Source organism: Macaca mulatta, chromosome 8, assembly GCF_049350105.2.
Source record: "Macaca mulatta isolate MMU2019108-1 chromosome 8, T2T-MMU8v2.0, whole genome shotgun sequence".
Taxonomy (NCBI): Eukaryota; Metazoa; Chordata; class Mammalia; order Primates; family Cercopithecidae; genus Macaca; species Macaca mulatta.
Genome location: NC_133413.1, coordinates 130,846,871 through 130,866,371, shown reverse-complemented (window position 1 = coordinate 130,866,371; position 19,501 = coordinate 130,846,871). Strand labels below are relative to the sequence as shown.

The 19,501-nt window shown below is 35.1% G+C and overlaps 1 protein-coding gene across 1 annotated transcript in view; it reads right to left on the bottom strand.

The window, feature by feature from the left end:
* Window positions 1-19,501, bottom strand: part of MTBP (MDM2 binding protein) — a 79,222-nt gene that overhangs the window by 41,404 nt on the left and 18,317 nt on the right. The window contains exons 10-11 of the mRNA XM_001098134.5: window positions 19,149-19,218; window positions 12,023-12,140 (exon numbers count right to left, since the gene is read on the bottom strand). Of these exons, the coding sequence (XP_001098134.4) occupies window positions 12,023-12,140; window positions 19,149-19,218 (188 nt within the window). The remainder of the gene's footprint in view (window positions 1-12,022; window positions 12,141-19,148; window positions 19,219-19,501) is intronic.

Genomic DNA, 19,501 nt, shown 5'->3' with positions numbered 1-19,501 from the left:
AGTAGTAGTATCCTCATTTTCTAGATTAGGAATTAAAAGGCCTAAAGCAGTGATTCTTAAATTTTTTCTGCCTCAAAGCATCGAAAGGATTCTTCAGTAACAGCGATGTCACCTAGTGTTGGGGAAAGCACCACCTAGGGCAGAGGTTCTCAATCTTGGATACACATTTGAACCACCAAGGATGCTCTAACAAACCGCTGATACCCTAGGTCCACCCCAGAGATTTGGGTTGAATTATTTTCAGGTAGAGCTCAGCTTGACCTTTTTAAATAACTGTCAAGGTGATTCTAATTTACAGCTGGTGTTAAGAATCATTGAACTAGAGAGAGAAACAAAAACTCTGCATTTAGACTGAAGGACCTAAATGATTCTTAGAAAAAAAGTGATTCTTTAAATAACTTTAAATAACTGTCAAAATGATTCTAATTTGTAGCTGGTGTTAAGAATCATTGAACTAGAGAGAGAAACAAAAACTCTGCATTTAGACTGAAGGACCTAAATGATTCTTAGAAAAAAAGTGATTCTTTAAATAACTTTAAATAACTGTCAAAATGATTCTAATGTGTAGCTGGTGTTAAGAATCATTACGCTAGAGAGATAAATAAAACTCTGCATTTAGGTTGAAGGACCTAAATGATTCTTACAAAAAGTGATCCTTACAAAAAATAAAAAGCTTTAATAGTGTACAATTACATAGGTATTTACATATGTACATATATTAAGGTCTAACTTTAACAAATTTCGGGAAATGTAAACAACTTTGCATCCACTATGAACCAGTTTTGAGAAACTTCTATCACACCTTTGCAGTCAATCTCCCTTCCATCCATGGCCTCAGACAACCATTGATCTGCTTTGTCTCCTGCCTTTTATAGAAATTTCATACATATAATCTTACAATAAATAATCTAACCTTGTCTGACTTTATTTATAAACTTAGCACTATGTTTTTCAGGTACACCCCAAACTTTTCATGCCTTCTCATTCCTCTGTATTCCACTATATGCAAAAAAAAAAAAGATCTCTTCACCAGATGATAGATATTTGCATAGTTTCCAAGTGTTGGCTATTACGAATAATGCTTTTATAAACACTTGCATATAAGCCTTTGTGTAAACATAATGTTCTCATTTCTCCTGGGTAAATATCTAGGAATGAAAGGGCTGGGTTGTACAGTCAAGTGCAAGTTTAACTAACAAACTGGTTTCCTTACTAGCTGTGCTATATTGTACATCCCCAGCAACAATGTGTGAGATGTGCAGTTTCTCCACATCCTCATCAACATTTGATAGTCACTGTTTTCGATTACAGCTGTTCTAGTGAGTGTATTGTAGAATCACATTTTGGTTGTAATTTGTATCTCCCAAAAGACTAATGATGTCGGGCATCTTTTCATGGAGTTTACTAGTCATTCATGTATCTTCTTTGGTGAAATGTCTATTCAAGCATTTCACTCATTTATTAATTGGGTTGTTTTATTATATATAAAATTGTGAGAATTTTTCAAATATATCTGTCCATTGTCAGATATATGATTGGAAATATTTTCTCTACGTAGCTTGTTTTTAAATGTTCTAATAGTGTTTATCAAAAAGTAAGCATCTGAACCTTGGTGAATTCTACTCTATAGATTTGTTTTCTTTTTCTAATTTATAGATTTGTTATCTTACAAAAGTTTTATAATTTTAGCTCTTGAATTTAGTTATATGACCCATTTTGAGCTAATTTTCATTTAAAGTAAAAGGCTAAATACATATATATACACATAATTTTTACATATGGATATCCAATTCTTCCAGCAGTGTGTTGAGACTATCCTGTTGCCATTGGCATCTGACTCTATTCTGTTCCATGGATCTATGTATTCTTAGCCCAATACCACAATGTCTTGATAACTGTGGCTTTATAATAAGTCAGAATCATAACTTTAAATAACTGTCAAAATGATTCTAATTTGTAGCTGGTGTTAAGAATCATTGAACTAGAGAGAGAAACAAAAACTCTGCATTTAGACTGAAGGACCTAAATGATTCGTTTAAATCAGGTAGCTAAGTTCTCAAATGTTGTTTTTACTTTTCAAAATTGTTCTGGTCATTTTAGGTGCTTTGCAATTCCATATAAACTTAGGATCAGTTTGTCAATTTCTTTTATTTCTTTTTTTTTTTGAGATGGAGTCTCGCTCTGTCACCTGTGCTGGAGTGCAGTGGCATGATCTCGGCTCACTGCAACCTCTGCCTCCTGGGTTCAAGCGATTCCCCTGCCTCAGCCTCCAGAGCAGCTGGGATTACAGGCGCCTGCCACCACGCCCAGCTAATTTTTGTGTGTATATATATATATATATATTTTGTAGAGACGGGGTTTCGCCATGTTGGCCAGGCTGGTCTTGAACTTCTGCAGTTTGTCAATTTCTACAGAAAGTCCTGCTGGAACTTCAATAGGCATTGGGTTGAATTTGGAGTTCTATCTTAATAATACTGAGTTTTCCAAACTCTAAATATAGTATATATCTCCATTTACTTACATCTTCTTTAATTAATCTCAGTAATGCTTTGGGGTTTTCAGTGTACACGTCTTATACTTCTTTTGGTAGGCATATTCTTCAATATTTTATTCATTAATTTCTGGTTAATTTTTTCCTTCTACTCACTTAAGTCTTCTTGCTTACTGAGGTTGATGGTTAAATTGATTGTTGATCTTTCTTCCATGCTAAGATAAGCATTTCAGATATTCTTAGTACTGCTTTAGCTGTGTTCCATACATTTTGTTTTGTTTTTACTTTCATTCACTTAAAATTATTTTCTAATTTCCTTTTTGATTTTTTCTTTGATCTATAGGTTATTTGGAAGTGTGTTAATTTCCAAATAGTTGAGAGATCTCTCAGGTTTCTTTCTGTTGTCAATTTCTAACTTAATTCCATTGAAATTGGAGGATATCGTGTATATTATTTCTATCCTTTTAAATTTGCTGAGATTCATTTAATGGGGAGCATGTATATGGGTCTGTCCTGAAGCATGTTTCATATGTGCTTGAAAAGAATGAGTATAAAGTTAAGTGTACAATAAAGGCTGGTAGTCAAGTTAGTTGAAAGGTTTACCACTGTATTCCTAGCACAGTAACGCCTTGCACACAGCAGGCACAAAAAAAATATTTGTGGACTAAAAGAATACTTTGTCGGCTGGGCGCGGTGGCTCATGCCCGTAATCCCAGCACTTTGGGAGGCCGAGGCAGGCGGATCACGAGGTCAGGAGATCAAGACCATCCTGGCTAACACGATGAAACCCCATCTCCACTAAAAATACAAAAAAAAAAAAAAAAAAAAAAAAAAAAAAAAAAATTAGCCGGGCATGGTGGCGGACACCTATAGTCCCAGTTACTCAGGAGGCTGCGGCAGGAGAATGGCATGAACCCGGGAGGCGGAGATTGCAGTGAGCCGAGATCGCGCCACCACACTCCAGCCTGTGTGACATAGCGAGACTCTATCTCAAAAAACAAAAACGAAAACAAAAAAAAACTTTGTCTCTGTCACTTAAATTTCTTTCAAAATCCTTATCAGTCCTTTATTTCTCAAGATGAAATTTATAGGTCACTTGCACTGTGCTATTTTAGCCTTACCTGTTTCAGCCCACTGTTTTTTATTTTGAGTTTAGATTCAGGAGGTACATAGCAGGTTTTCCATAATGGTATATTGTGTGATGTCGAGATTTGCACTTCTATTAATCCCATCACCCAGTGAACACAGCATGCAACTTCTCTCCTTTGGAGTCCCCAGTGTCTACTGTTCCTGTATTTATATTTGTGTATATCCAGGGTTAGCCTCCATTTGTGAGAACATGTGATATTTGGTTTTCTGTTTCTGTGATAATTCCTTCAGGATAATGGCCTCCAGCTGTATCCTTGGTGTTGCAAAGGAAATGGTTCCACAGTATTCCATGGTGTACATGTACTACATTTCTTATGGCTGCACAGTATTCCATGGTGTACATGTACTACATTTCTTATGGCTGCACAGTATTCCATGGTGTATATGTACCATCTTTTTATAGCTGCATAGTAGTCCATGGTGTTTATGTATCGTTTTTATGGCTGCATAGTATCCCATAGCATACATGTACCATCTTTTTTATGGCTGTGTAGTATTCCTGGTATATATGTACCACATTTTCTTTATCCAATCCTCTGTTGATGTCAGCCCACTATTTTGAAACATTTTCACCATGGTGATTTGAATGTGAAAAAGGCACATGCTTCATTATTTCAAAACATTTTATCAGTCATTAGTCTAGTCCCTCTAAAAATATTTTTATTAGAAGAATTGTTAGTCAACAAAACAATCAGATATGATTTTCTCCAAGAGTACCTTTAACACATTTCTTTTCAAAAGAATTCCAATTTTAAAAAATGAGGCAATATTCAAGTTTAGACTTCTAAAATTATCAAACATCTAGAATTATAAAATTGTGAGATACTATTATTCTGCTACATGAGAATAAATTATTTCCACAAACATCAAGACATAAAATTGAAAAGACTAAGTTTTTTTTTTTATTTAAATTTTAAGTTCTGGGATACATGTACAGAATGTGCAGGTTTGTTACATAGATATACACGTGCCATGGTGGTTTGCTGCACCCATCAACCCGTCATCTACATTAGGTATTTCTCCTAATGCTATCCCTCTCCTAGCCCCCCATCCCCTGACAGGCCCCAGTGTGTGATGTTCCCCTCCCTGTGTCCATGTGTTCTCATTGTTCAACTCCCACTTAAGAGTGAGAACATGCAGTGTTTGATTTTCTGTTCTTGTGTTAGTTTGCTGAGAATGATGGTTTCCAGCTTCATCCATGTCCCTGCAAAGGACATGTACTCATTCTTTTTTATGGCTGTGTAGTATTCCATGATGTATATGTGCCACATTTTCTTTATCACGTCTACCATTGAAGGGCATTTGGGTTGGTTCCAAGTCTTTGCTATTGCGAATAGTGCCACAATAAACATACGTGTGCATGTGTCTTTATCGTAGAATGATTTATAATCCTTTGGGTATATGCCCAGTAATGGGGTTGCTGGGTCAAATGGTATTTCTGGTTCTAGATCCTTAAGGAATTGCCACACTGTCTTCCACAATGGTTGAACCAATTTACACTCCCAGCAGTGTATAAGTGTTCCTATTTCTCCACATCCTCTCCAGCATCTGTTGTTTCCTGACTTTTCAATGATCATCATTCTAACTGGTGCGAGATGGTATCTCATTGTGGTTTTGATTTGCATTTCTCTAATGACCAGTGATGATGAGCTTTTTTTCATATGTTTATTGACTGCATAAATGTCTTTTTTTGAGAGGTGTCTGTTCATATCCTTTGCCCACTTTTTGATAGGGTTGTTTGCTTTTTTCTTGAAAATTTGTTTAAGTTCCTTGTAGATTCTGGATTTTAGCTCTTTGTCACATGGATAGATTGCAAAATTTTTCTCCCATTCTGCAGGTTCCCTGTTCACTCTGATGATAGTTTCTTTGCTGTGCAGAAGCTCTTTAGTTTAATTAGATTCCATTTGTCAATTTTGGCTTTTGTTGTCATTGCTTTCAGTGTCTTATCATGAAGTCTTTGCCCATGCCTATGTCCTGAATGGAATTGCCTAGGTTTTCTTCTAGGGTTTTTATGGTTTTAGGTCTTATGTGTAAGTCTTTAATCCATCTTGAGTTAATTTTTGTATAAGGTGTAAGGAAGGGGTCCAGTTTCAGCTTTCTGCATATGGCTAGCCAGTTTTCCCAGCACCATTTAGTAAATAGGGAATCCTTTCCCCATTGTTTGTTTTTGTCAGGTTTGTCAAAGATTAGATGGTTGTAGATGTGTGGCATTATTTCTGAGGCCTCTGTTCTGTTCCATTGGTCTATATATCTGTTTTGGTACCAGCACCATGCTGTTTTGGTTACTGTAGTCTTGTAGTATAGTTTGAAGTCAGGTAGCGTGATGCCTCCAGCTTTGTACTTTTTGCTTAGGATTGTCTTGGCTATACGAGCTCTTTTTTGGTTCTATATGAAATTTAAAGTAGTTTTTCTAATTCTGTGAAGAAAGTCAGTGGTAGCTTGATGGGGATAGCATTGAATCTATAAATTACTTTGGGCAGTAAGGCCATTTTCACGGTTCTGATCCCACCTATCTATGAGCATGAAATGTTTTTCTATTTGTTTGTGTCCTCTCTTATTTCCTTGAGCAGTGCTTTGTAGTTCTCCTTGAAGAGGTCCTTCACATCCTTTGTAAGCTGGATTCCTAGGTATTTTATTCTCTTTGTAGCAATTGTGAGTTCACTCATGATTTTGTTCTCTGTTTGTCTATTATTGGTGTATAGGAATGCTTGTGATTTTTGCACACTGATTTTGTATCCTGAGACTTTGCTGAAGTTGTTTATCAGCTTAAGGAGATTTTGGGCTGAGACGATGGAGTTTTCTAAATAAACAATCATGCCATCTGCAAACAGATAATTTGACTTCCTCTCTTCCTATGTGAATACCGTTTAATTTCTTTCTCTTGCCTGATTACCTTGGCCAGAACTTCCAATACTATGTTGAATAGGAGTGGTGAGAGAGGGCACCCTTGTCTTGTGCCAGTTTTTAAAGGGAATCCTTCCAGGTTTTGCCAATTCAGTATGATACTGGCTATGGGTTTGTCATAAATAGCTCTTATTATTTTGAGATACGTTCCATCAATACCTAGCTTATTGAGAGTTTTAGCATGAAGGGGTGTTTATTGAAGGCCAAAAAGACCAAGTTTAAAAAATTATATTCAATGAAAGTATACATTATGTGACAAAACAAATCATGCATGGCCTTTAGATACATTTAAAATTAGGTAGAAATTCTAATTCCACCCTGTGACATTAGATAAGGTTCTTGGTTTCCTTGATTGCCTTATTTTTCTCAATTGTAATATAAAGGATTTTTTAAAAACCTACTTCTCAATATTGTTTTGAGAATTAAAGATAATGAATCCACAGCATATGGCACATAGTAGGCCTTCAATATTGGGAGATAAAATTTTTTATTACTTATCTATGATTTGTTTAGGTTGCACATGATCATTCAATTTTTTGACAACTTCATAAAATATCTCTGTAAACATGGTGAGCCAGCCATTTTTCACTGCTCATCTGTCTTCTCAATAAGTTTTACATATAGACATTTTTCGTTTGAAATGTAATATGGTTGACTTAATTGCATTTGTTTGTACAGTGCTTTTGCATTTTTCCTGTATCATAGTAATTTCTGGGTATTTTATTGAATACCAATTTTAAAAGGCATTCATTTGCTATTATAATTAAACCATACTTCAAATTGGGCATTGTTTGTCTGTTTTAGTTCACTCTATGAAACTGCTGATATGAAACAATTTTTGATATTCAAAAACAACATATGGTTCAAATTAATGCATATATATTTTTTATTTCATCAAAGGATGAAACTGATAAAAATTGGAGCACAAATTTTGGTTCATACTACATGGATGGAGTCCATTCAAAGTCTTTCTTTAACTGTCTGGAGAGCAGTTATTACTACCTAGAAATATATGCTTCACTCATTATTTAACAAACACTTTTGAGTAACTGTTAAGTGTCAGGCAGACACACATTTAGTACATTAGACAGCATGAGTATTAAGGTAAAAAGATAAAGCTAGGAAGATGAATAAGAGGTCAGGAGAAGAGTCTGTTTGCAACGTTAGATGGGCTGGCAAAAAAGGTCCTAAAAGAGAAAAATGATTTTGGAGTAAAGACCGGAAAAAATTAGGAACTAGTCATATGGCTATCTGGGGGAAAAACTAAACCTGTTACCTCCACCATAAAATAAGCTCCATTAGGGCAAGGATTTTGTTCTATTTACTGCTGGTCCAGCATGTAAAACAGTGCTTAATATATTGTAAGTGCTCGATAAAAAGTTGAAAAAGCGGATACTTAATGCATATACAAATATGTTTAAATGCTCAATACACACAAAGTTGTTTTTATCATTAATAATAGTATAACTATTGCATACCTTGCTTTTTTCATTCAGTATGTCTTGGGGATTTTTCCTAGTCAGTGACTACTAAATACAATGTTATAATAACTTCTGAATATCTATTTTCTGTACTACAGTGTAAATTCCATTAGAGGAAGACTCAAGCCTATCTCATGGATCAGTAATCCCAAGATAACAGTACCATGCCTGATACACAATATCTGCTGTATATTCAAATAAATGAATAAAAGGTATAACTCACTAGATGCATGAATGAATAATAAAGTCACAAAGGCATAAAATCAAGGAATACTTTCAGGAAATAGTACAAAGTTAGAATGAAGATTCTGGAACATATGTGGCAACAACAGAGAACAGTTGGGCATAATTCAGAAGACTGTGGAGAAACAGAGTCATGGTGTAGGAGAATGATCTGAGAGTCGCTATATGATTTGGGATAGTGAGAAAGGGTATTGTTAGTGATGCTAGGAAGGGATAGGAAGTTTGCCAGGTGTGAGTTATTGAAGCTTTTACATTAGCTAAAACTCAGCTTCTCTATTTTTACAAAAAAAAATTCCATCAATGGGTAAGAATTTCTCCTACAGAGAGGATTATGGGTAGAAGAGAACTGAATAATCAACTGTCCAGTTTGATTTTATTTCTACTTCTAAGATTTTTTTAAAAATACTGTAAAGTGTCAGCTTAATCAGCCCTTAATGATCCACTCTAATCAGTAATCAACAATCTGGCTTCAAAGATTATGTGATCTGTGTCTTATTATTATTCACAAGTTACCAATATTAATGCTCAAATTTCAAGAAGACATAATTTTAAAAAAATCAAATCAAGCCACATGTTATTTTCTTAAAATTACGATGGACATCATGCCAAAAAAAACCCACACCTAAGTTAAGAGTAAATTACCTTAAAATCAGAAGTTCCAACATAATGGTTGTTTGAAGTTGGAGAAAGTTACAAGAGGAAAAATAAATAATGAATGGGCTGCCAGAGTATACTCAAGTTTATTGAGGAGATGTTAATATTATGATTAACTGATTGCATATGTCTACGTATGTTTAATCAATTTTGGACATATGTAAAGCTGAGAAATGGATCAGTATTATTCCATGATTATATGCAGAATAAGTGAAATTGACTATATTGCCACTCAGAAAATCTATTTCTGATTTTGTTTCAGCAAGCGCCAAAATTACCAAATATATATTTGTTCCCTGTGAGATGAGAATGGTTAAAAGCTGCACTTATTCATGTATTAGTATGGTGCCATAAGTTACAGTAATAATGTCTCCTCCTACAGGAAACTTCTCTTGAACTCTTAAGGCTATGTTAGGTCATACACTCTGGAAGTACCTTTCATTTTGCCTTCACAATGTTGGCTAAACAGACTTATAATTATTTTCCTAGGTATATTCCTCACTTGAGTATAAATTTCACAAAGAAAAAGACCATAAATCTATTTCCTCAAGTGTAAAAACCCAGTTTGATGCTCCTTTATTTCCTACAGTTTGCACCATGCTCTTTATCAATGGTATTTTAATGCTGATGTTAATAATAACTTGCTAGGGTCTTCCAAAGATCATTTACCATATCATTTCCTAACTTTCCCTCCACTTTCACCTTACATGCAGGTACAATTTGCCCTCTACATCTATGGGTTTCACACTGTGGATTCAACCAACCACGAATTGAAAATATTCCAGAAAAAATTTTAAAATAACAAATTAATAACTGAGAAGAATATAAATTTAAAAAACCATACAGTACAACAAGTATTTACATAGCATTTACATTGTATCAGGCATTATAAGTAATCTAGAGATGATTTAAAGTATACAGGAGAATGTGCACAGGTTATATGCAACTATTACACCATTTTATATGAGGGGTTTGAGCATCTAGGAATTTTGTTATCCACAGGGGTCCTGGAACCAATTCCCAGTGGATACTGAGGGATGACTGTATTTCTAAAGACTCTATCCTTGGCTCTCTTCTCTAGCATGTTCTTTATGTGTTGTTGTTTTCAACCATTCCTAAGTAACATTCTACATTCCTAACTAGTAGGCACCTATGGTAGACTTTTAACATTGGTGGCTTCCTATTATCCACATCTTTAGACAGGTACTTCCTCCTTGAATTTGGACTATTCTTGTAACTAGCTCTAAATAACAGAATGTAACAGAAGTAAGACTGGGCTAGTCCTGGGATAAAGCCTTTAAAAGTCTTGGTAGTTTCAAGTTCTGTATGTTTGTTCTGAGCCACCATGGAAAAACTCCAGCTAACTTGCAGGAGAGATCATGTGAGAAGACCATGTGGCAAGGAAAAGGCTCTGAGACTAAATGGAGAGAGAAAGCCAGCCAGCTCCGCTGAACCCAGCCTCCACATGATTTTCAAGTTCAAAACACCCACATCAATGACCTCTGGTGAGATCAGTAGATGCTGAGGGCAGCTCAGACTGCAAAACTATAAGCAAATAAAGTGTTTGCTCTTCCAAGCCACTAACTTTTGGGGTGGCTTATTACACAATAGATAAAACTGCTGGAAAACTCAAAATCCAAATATCCAGTACTGACTATTATCTAGAGATCTGTACCTAAAATTCAAACTCTACATTTAAATTTCCACATAGATATCTTACCTACATTTGGAATTCAACATCTGCTAAAATAGAACTCAGTATCTCTCCTGTTTCTTACATGGAAAAATAGAAAATCTACACTGTATAAGCTACTGATTTTAAAATTGTATTCCTCAAAATTAAAGGGCCCTGTGGAGTATTTCTACAGATTTCTTCATAATTCTTCTGGTACACATGTCTCAATTACAGTTGTTAGTCCCATCACATTATGGGTCACAAAAACTATAAGCTAAGAAAAAGTAAAAAATTTTTGTTCAATTTAAAAAACACACATCAAAGTCAAAGTATGATGGAACACATTTCACCAATGTGACTTTGGGAAAGTAATTTTAACATTCTAAGCCACAATCACCTCATGAAATACTAGGGTTTAGACTTAATCTCTGATTTTATAACAGAAATTCTCATTTGGATAAAGACATCTTGAATATACTAGAGGAACCGAGTGGGAACACAGAGTAGTGGTAAAGAGCACAAGAGCACAGGTTCAAAACCTTGGAGAAGTGACAGAGCCATAGGTTCTGCCAACTAATAGCTTTGTCACTTCTCTAAGCTCCAATTCCTTCATCTGTAAAATAGGGATAAAAATAAGTATACGGGGTTATTACAAAAATTAAATGAATCAGTATATCTAAAATAGAATACTTGGAATATTGTGTAAGATACAGTTAAACTGTTAAATAAAAAACCTTAGGTCAGGCGCGGTGGCCCACGCCTATAATCCTAGCACTTTGGGAGGCGGAGGCGGGTGGATCACTTGAGGTCAGGAGTTCAAGACTAGCCTGGCCAACATGGTGAAACCCCATCTTGACTAAAAATACAAAAATTAGTCAGGTGTGGTGGTGGGTGCCTGTAATCCCATCTACTCGGGAGGCTGAAGCAGGAGAATCATTTGAACCCAGGAGGTGGAGGTTGCAATGAACCAAGATTGTGCCACCACACTCTAGCCTGGGTGGCAAAGTGAGACTCTATCTCTAAATAAATAAATAAATAACTTCTACTAATTTCTTCAAAAAATTATCACAGGTTTGTTTTTTTTAATGTACCATATAATAAATGAACCGCTCTTTTCACATATTTGATTCCTGAAACATCTCTAAAAAAACCCATGTTCAATATAATTAGCTATCTAATGAACCAAGAGTTCTGCCTTTAGATCACTAGCATTTTAAATGAATATGGTTAGAGATACTTTATGTTACAGTAGGTTGCAATTAAAAATCTCAAAATGATGTAGACTCCTGGTAATACATCAATATTATATAACAGCAATAATATGAAATACTGTTTTCTCATATAGAAATGTTATCTTCACTTCAAATTTGATACATACATTAACTAGGCTGCATCATTAAAACAACTGAAACATGTAATACTCACCACTGATTGTTTTAGGCTTTTTAGCTATATATTCCTTCCATTTTCTTGAACTGAGTTGGTTGGGAGGTGGAATAAGTATGTTACTAATGGTACATGGCAATACAAAAAGAGCACCAACCTGGATAAAACAGATCATATTTTCATTGACTGCACACTGAGATTCACTCTTGAATAGTGCCAAGTGACAATTTTCCACTCATATTTCACCAATTTAACATGCATTTAGTAATGCCCTCTCCCAATAACTCCACTATAAAAACTAAAAAGAACAATGGCCCACCCTCTGTCAAAACAAAACAAAACAAAAGCTAAAACGCAGACAAACAAAAACAGTAAAGGCATTCAATGCTACAGGCTTCCCTTTTCCACTGAAGTATACATCTCTGAAAAATTCACAATATTTGCTTCAAGTTCAGGTTGTGGATATAATTTATTTATGTGTATACAAAACAGTGTAAGGCTGAGCTCTAGCACCAAAATATTTTGTTATATTTAACCATCATCTTATAACTTTTTGACTAGATGGATTATTGTTCTAGTTTCAAAATTAAAATAAATTTGCAGGCAATTTAGAAACTTTGTTCCTGGAAATCAGAGATTTAATGCTAACAGGTACAAACTGAGGAGAAGACAATGAATTATATGGTAGAAAACATACAGCAACTTCTGACTGATTTATGAGCAAACTCAGCTTATTCATCTTCGTATTGCCAGGGCTGGGGATATAGATGCTTATTAAATATTGGTTCAACAAAATCACCATAATATATTTAGGTAAACTCTCAGTTTATTAGGGGCTGAATAAAACAAACCACAATTCTGAAAGTTATATTTTTCCAGTTAATTCAGAAATGCAGCTACATCAATCAGCACATCTCAGTAAAAGGTATTTCATTTTAAAACTCTGGGAAAATTCAGGCAAAGCATTTGCCAAAGATCTTAGAGCTAGTGCAAAATCACTTTTAATTGTCCTATATCGATGGACTGGTTACATGAAATATTTAATCACTAATATTTTAATGTTTTGTTGCTATTTATTATTTTTACTTATACATTCTTAATTCACAGATACAAAAATAAATATTAAAGTTGGTGCAAACGTAATTGTGGTTTTTGCATTGTTGAAATTTGCTGTTTGATATTGGAATATGTTCTTAAATAAATGTGGTTATGTTATACATCATTTTAATGAGCATTTCTCGCTTTATATTTTCTTGTTAATAACTTATTACTTGCTGTTTATGTTTATTTTAGACTACGGAAATGATGTTAGACAAAAAACAAATGTGAGTAATTTTCTTATTCGAGTTCAAAATGGGTCAAAAAGCAGTGGAGACAACTTGCAACATCAACGCATCTGGCCCAGGAACTGTTAATGAACATGCAGTACAGTGGAGGTTCAAAAAGTTGTGCAAAGGAGACGAGAGCCTTGAAGATGAGTGGTATAGTGGCTGGCCATAGGAATTAGACAACAACCAATTGAGAGCAATGATTGAAGCTGATCCTCTTACAACTACACAAGAAGTTGCAGAAGAACTCACCGCTGACCATTCAGCATTTGAAGCAAATCAGAAAGCTCAATGAGACCAGGCATGGTGGCTCATACCTGTAATCTCAGCACTTTGGGAGGCTGAGGTGGATCACCTGAGGTCAGACCACCCTGGCCAATATGGTGTAACCCTGTCTCTACAAAAGATACAAAAATTAGCCAGGCATGGTGGCACATGCCTGTAGTCCCAGAAACTTGGGAGACTGAGGCAGGAGAATTGCTTGAACCCAAGAGGCAGAGATTGCAGTGAGCCCAGACTGAGCCATGACACTCCAGCCTGGGCAACAAAGTGAGACTCTATCTCAAAAACAAAACAAAACAAAAAAATAAATAAATAAATCCCCAAAAGCTCAATAATAGGTGCCTCATGAGCTGAGCAAAAACTTTAAAAATCGTTGTTTTGAAGCGTCGTCTTCCCTTATTCTATGCAACAACGAACCATTTCTCGATCAGATTGTGTGACGAAAAGTGGGCGACGACCAGCCTCATGATTGGACCAAGAAGCAGCTCCAAAGCACTTCCCAAAGCCAAACTTGCACTAAAAAAAAGATCATAGTCACTGTTTCCTGGTCTGCTGCCATTCTGATCCATGACAGCTTTTTGAATCCTGGTGAAATCATTACATCTGAGAATTATGCTCAGCAAATCAATGAGAGGCACCAAAAACTGCAACACCTATAGCCGGCATTGGTCAACAGAAAGGGCCCAAGTCTCCATGACAACGCCCAACCACATGTCACATAACCAATGCTTCAAAAGTTGAATGAACTGGGCTACAAGTTTTGCCTCATCCATCATATTCACCTGACCTCTCACCAACTGACTGCCACTTCCTCAAGCATCTCAACAACTTTTTGCAGGGAAAATGCTTCCACAGGAAAGGCAGGATGCAGAAAATGCTTTCTAAGAGTTTGTAGAATTCCAAAGCATGGATTTTTATACTACAGGAATAAAAAAACTTAATTCTCATTGGCAAAAATGTGTTGATCGTAATGGTTTCTATTTTTATTCATACAGATGTGTTTGAGCCTAGTTATAATGATTTAAAACTCATGGTCTGAAACCACAATTACTTTTACACCAACCTAATATGTTAGGAACAAAATAAGAAAGGTTAAAAGAAATATGCTTATTTTTCTTTATTATTATAGCCATAATCTTTTTAAAGTCAAATATATTTTATGTAGTTAAGAATTAGAAATTAAAAATAAAAATATTTAGCAATAGAAAATAATCATTAAATATAAAAAATATATCTAATTTTCTCGACATTAAATCCTAGTTCTTCTTTCTTGCATACATAAGACTCCATAGCCCAAAAAATGTGACCAGACTGTATAGTTAAAAAGGTGGACAAGGCTGTAATGTGAATTTGCCAGACTGGGTCCCAGTTACAGCTTTCTCAACATTTTAGAGATGCTAATTGCAGTTAAATGCATTACTTACAGCCTAATATAAATGCGGTGGGACCATTAGCTGAAATGGCCACACTTCTGAGACAGCCTGATATTGACTAGACATTTGCTTCAAATATGAAAATAAGTATTTCTAAATCACATAAACTATAATTCCCTACAAAATAAATTTGTCAGTTGTTTATAATGCATTCAATAAACTTAGGTGCTGATAACTTCCGCCCATACACTAATCATTAGATAACTCTGAGACTTGAGGATGATCTGATCTGTTCAGGCTATCATTCTATCTCTAGAATATAAACGCCAAATAACCTGTCAAATCTGACTTTCAAAATCTTGATTTTTTTTTTGTTTTGTTTTTGTTTTTTTTTTGAGACAGTCTCACCCTGTTGCCCATGCTGGAGTGCAGTGGTGTGATCTCGGCTCACTGCAACCTCTGCCTCCCTGGTTCAAGAGACTCTCTCGCCTCAGCCTCCCAAGTAGGCGCGTGCCACCATGCCTGGCTAATATTTTCTATTGTTTTAGTACAGACAGGGTTTCACCATGTTGCTCAGGCTGGTCTCAGACTCCTGACCTCAGGTGATCCACCCACCTCAGTCTCCAAAGTGCTGGGATTACAGGCATGAGCCACTGCACCTGGCCTGAGTTTCAAAATCTTGATTAAGTCTTTTCAGTAGGTCCTTTCCAACAAGAGTCGTTGTAGAAATCATGTTTCTAGCTTTGCAAATTCCTCTCTTCGAAGAAATATTTCCCAGCCAGAAGATTAGTGAACATCGTAACTTCCTAACAATCCTATCTTGTCTTTTCCTAATCTAGCTTAATTATTAGTAAAATAAGCTTTACTCCAAGAAGCTTTTACTTATATTCTGGGGCTAACCATAGCTACATAGAGAGATAATTTGTTTAAGCTAAGATGCTGACTGAGGATCATACAAAGCAATAGAACTTAAGCACCCTGAAAGTTTCCTGAGAAAGAGCCTGTCCACCTTATTCTATCCAGTATTACGAATAGGCATCTGGCAGATAATAGCAGCAAAAACATTAAAAAAAAGAAAAAAACATTAATTGTTTAATAAATGAAACCCAAGTTATTTATTTATTTATTTTTTGAGATGGAGTCTCGCTCTGTTGCCCAGGTTCGAGTGCAGTGGTGCGATCTTGGTTCATTGCAACCTCTACCTCTTGGATGCAAATGATTCTCCTGCCTCAGCCTCCCGTATAGCTCGGACTACAGGGAAGCGCCACCATGCCTGGCTAATTTTTTGTATTTTTAGTAGAGATGGGGGTTTCACCATATTGGCCAGGCTGGTCTCGAACTCCTGACCTCAGGTGATCCACCCACCTTGGCCTCCCAAAGTGCTGGGATTACAGGCATGAGCCACCACACCCAGCTGAAACCCAAGTTATAAAACACTTCACTTCAAAGAACTGGTATGTAATTATACACTTTTTCAAAAACGTGAAAAATGACCGGGAGCAGTGGCTCACGCCTGTAATGAGGCCGAGATGTGTGGGTCACTTGAGTTCAGGAGTTCAAGACCAGCCTGGCCAACATGACGAAACCCTGTCTCTACTAAATATACAAAAAAAACTTAGCCAAGCATGGTGGTGTATGCCTATAGTTCCAGCTATTTGAGTGGCTGAGCCAGGAGAATTGCTTGAACCCAGGAGGCAGAGGTTGCAGCAAGCCAAGATCACACCACTGCACTCCAGCCTGGGCAACAGAGTGAGACTAAAACAAATCATAACTCAATGTATAAGAAAAATAAATTACTTCATATTTAGATTTGTTTTCTAAGTTTTATAATATATGGCTTCAAAAATAATCCCTTTTGCTGCATTAAACTGGGAACATAGTTATAAAGTCGCTATTCCTTACTAATAAAGTATGTTCTAATATTTTACAGTCGTGGTTCAAGAAGAAAAAAATGATAATCTAATACAACAAATTTAAAACAAAACAACTGAAAATACATCATTAAACATTAATAGTTTAGGGTGCTTCTAGAATTAGTGTTGCCTATCTTCAATAACTAGATGGACTAATGATTATGTTACACTGTACTAAACTATAGGTACAGATCTGATTTTGACTTGAAATAGTCTCTATAAATTAGCCAGGCATGGTGGCACATGCCTGTAATCCCAGCTACTTGGAAGGTTGAGGCAGGAGAATCACCTGAACCTGGGAGGCAGAGGTTGTGATGAGCTGAGCTCATGCCATTGCTCTCCAGCCTGGGTGACAGCGTGAGACTCTGTCTTATTGAAAAAAAAAAAAAAAAAAAAGAAAGGAAGAGTCTCTATAAGATTTCTACAAATTTCTCTGTAAAATTTCTATAAATTTCACCATACCTTCAAATTACTTAGAGAATATCTAGTGTTTTGTACTTTTAAGGAAACTGTTTCACTTATGTGTGTCAACCATTTGGGCCACATAAACTTCCAAGACAATAAAAAATTATGTAGCAACCATCATTTACATCATAATTGGTAGTTTATAAAATACATCCAATTTGGTTTTCATTACAACTCTGAAATAGGTAACACGGGGATTATGATTTCCAGTTTGCAATATGAAAAGCTATAACCCAGTGAGTGGGGCAGTTATGGCTTAAAGTCAAGCTTTCTAAAAACCATGCTCTTCCATTGAAGACTTTCTACTATACCATCTATATTTCTTCCCTCCCTTATCTGACAATATAGATGAGATAATTAATGATAAATAATAATATTCTCAATCCATACAGTGAAGCAGCTCCAAAAGATTAGGTGACTGGACAGGGTTATATAGAGAGCTACTTAGCTACCTGGATTAAAATAGAAAAAGGGTATTTTTTATTCTCAGTGCACTTAAAAAATATATACTAATTCATAAGATGTCTCTGCAAATAGTTCTGGAGAAATGTATGGCCTTATTAACCTCTATCTAAAGTAGGGTCTCTTGACTTAGTCCCTATCTCAGGCTGTTTATTTCTTCATAATTCTTATTGTGTCTGCAGTTACTTATTTTCTGCTTGTCCCCTAAAATGTAAGTTCTACAAGTATAGAAGCGTCATCTGTACACTTCATTACTGGGTTCCCGAAATCCAGTATAGTACCTCACACACAGTAGAATATATGTTGGATAAATGATAAAAGATACATTTTAAAATTTCAAAATTCAGCAAATTAGTTATTTTTAGAGGATGAAAGCCAGTGTAATACTGGTAAAGGCCACTTCATCAAATAAATACTTTGGTGCCCTATTCAAAGGACTATTAAATTTATAGAAAAAGAGGCTAGAAGTCAAAATCTTAAGTTAGTATATAGTCAAGTATACATCTTAAGGTCAAAATCATTTTTCCTTTACTATATCGATTTTCTATAGGAATTATAACCAAGACTTGATTATAGCACCATAGGGAAACTGCTATAATTATAAGAATCATTTTTTCCCTGCATGATTATTTGCTAGTCTACTTGTTATTAAAACAATAAGAAAATCTTACCTAAGTACTGCCAATAAACATTGTGTGCATTAAAAATTGTTTTCCAAGAAACATAACAATTGAATAAATAACTAGAAAAAAAGCAAACTTTCATTTTTTCCTACTAAAAACTGAATTTGATTTTAAATAGATGATTCCACTTAAAATTATTTATATTGTAATTTTTTTAAAGTTAAAAATATACCAATTTTACATCATTATATATACAAAATAACTGTTAAAATAGTCATAAATCTCCTAAACATCATCAGAATTTAGAAAGAAAAATTGGAAACTCCCAAATGACAATTTAGTAAAACTTTAGCTTTTTCCACTTTCATCCCCTGCCCTAACATGAAGAAAAGAATGCAAGTATATGAATATCTTCTCATCGAATTGAAATCGCATGTTGAAGAAGTAGGTTAACAATAACAATTACCAGTCATAAAGCTTATTTCTGAAAATCTCTCCTAAAAACAAAATGTCACTTATGTTTGCAGAGTACTTTTACAGTTATTATGAAAAGTCCAAAATATCTTAATATGAATTAGGACCAAAATTATCCTATATTACAATAAAGAAACCAAGTCATTAAGCAAACAGATTAGTAAGTTACATCTATTTTCTTACACATCCTTAAATGGCAAGTATAAAAACAAACAAACAAAAAACCCCCAAGAAACCCTCAATACCTTGCTACACAGAGAAGAAATCTGCTCCAACAGCAACACAGAATTCTGTTTGGTACTGTTTGTCAATCCTCTGTACTAAGGAGTTAAAGAAATGATGTAATGGTACCTGTGAAACAATGTACTCCTAAAAATAAGTTTCATTATTTCAATTCTTCCACAGTTGCTTAAATTCATTTATTAAAAAGTTTAACTGTAGCCGTTAACAATTACTCCTTTCCCTAAGGATAATTATTTTTCCAATTATTTAATTCTGAAAATTCCAAAAATTTGTTTAATTATTTGTTTAATTCTGGATTGAATGAGGCAGAGTGGTGTCCACTGAAATGCCCACTAAAATATATGATTGTGTGGAA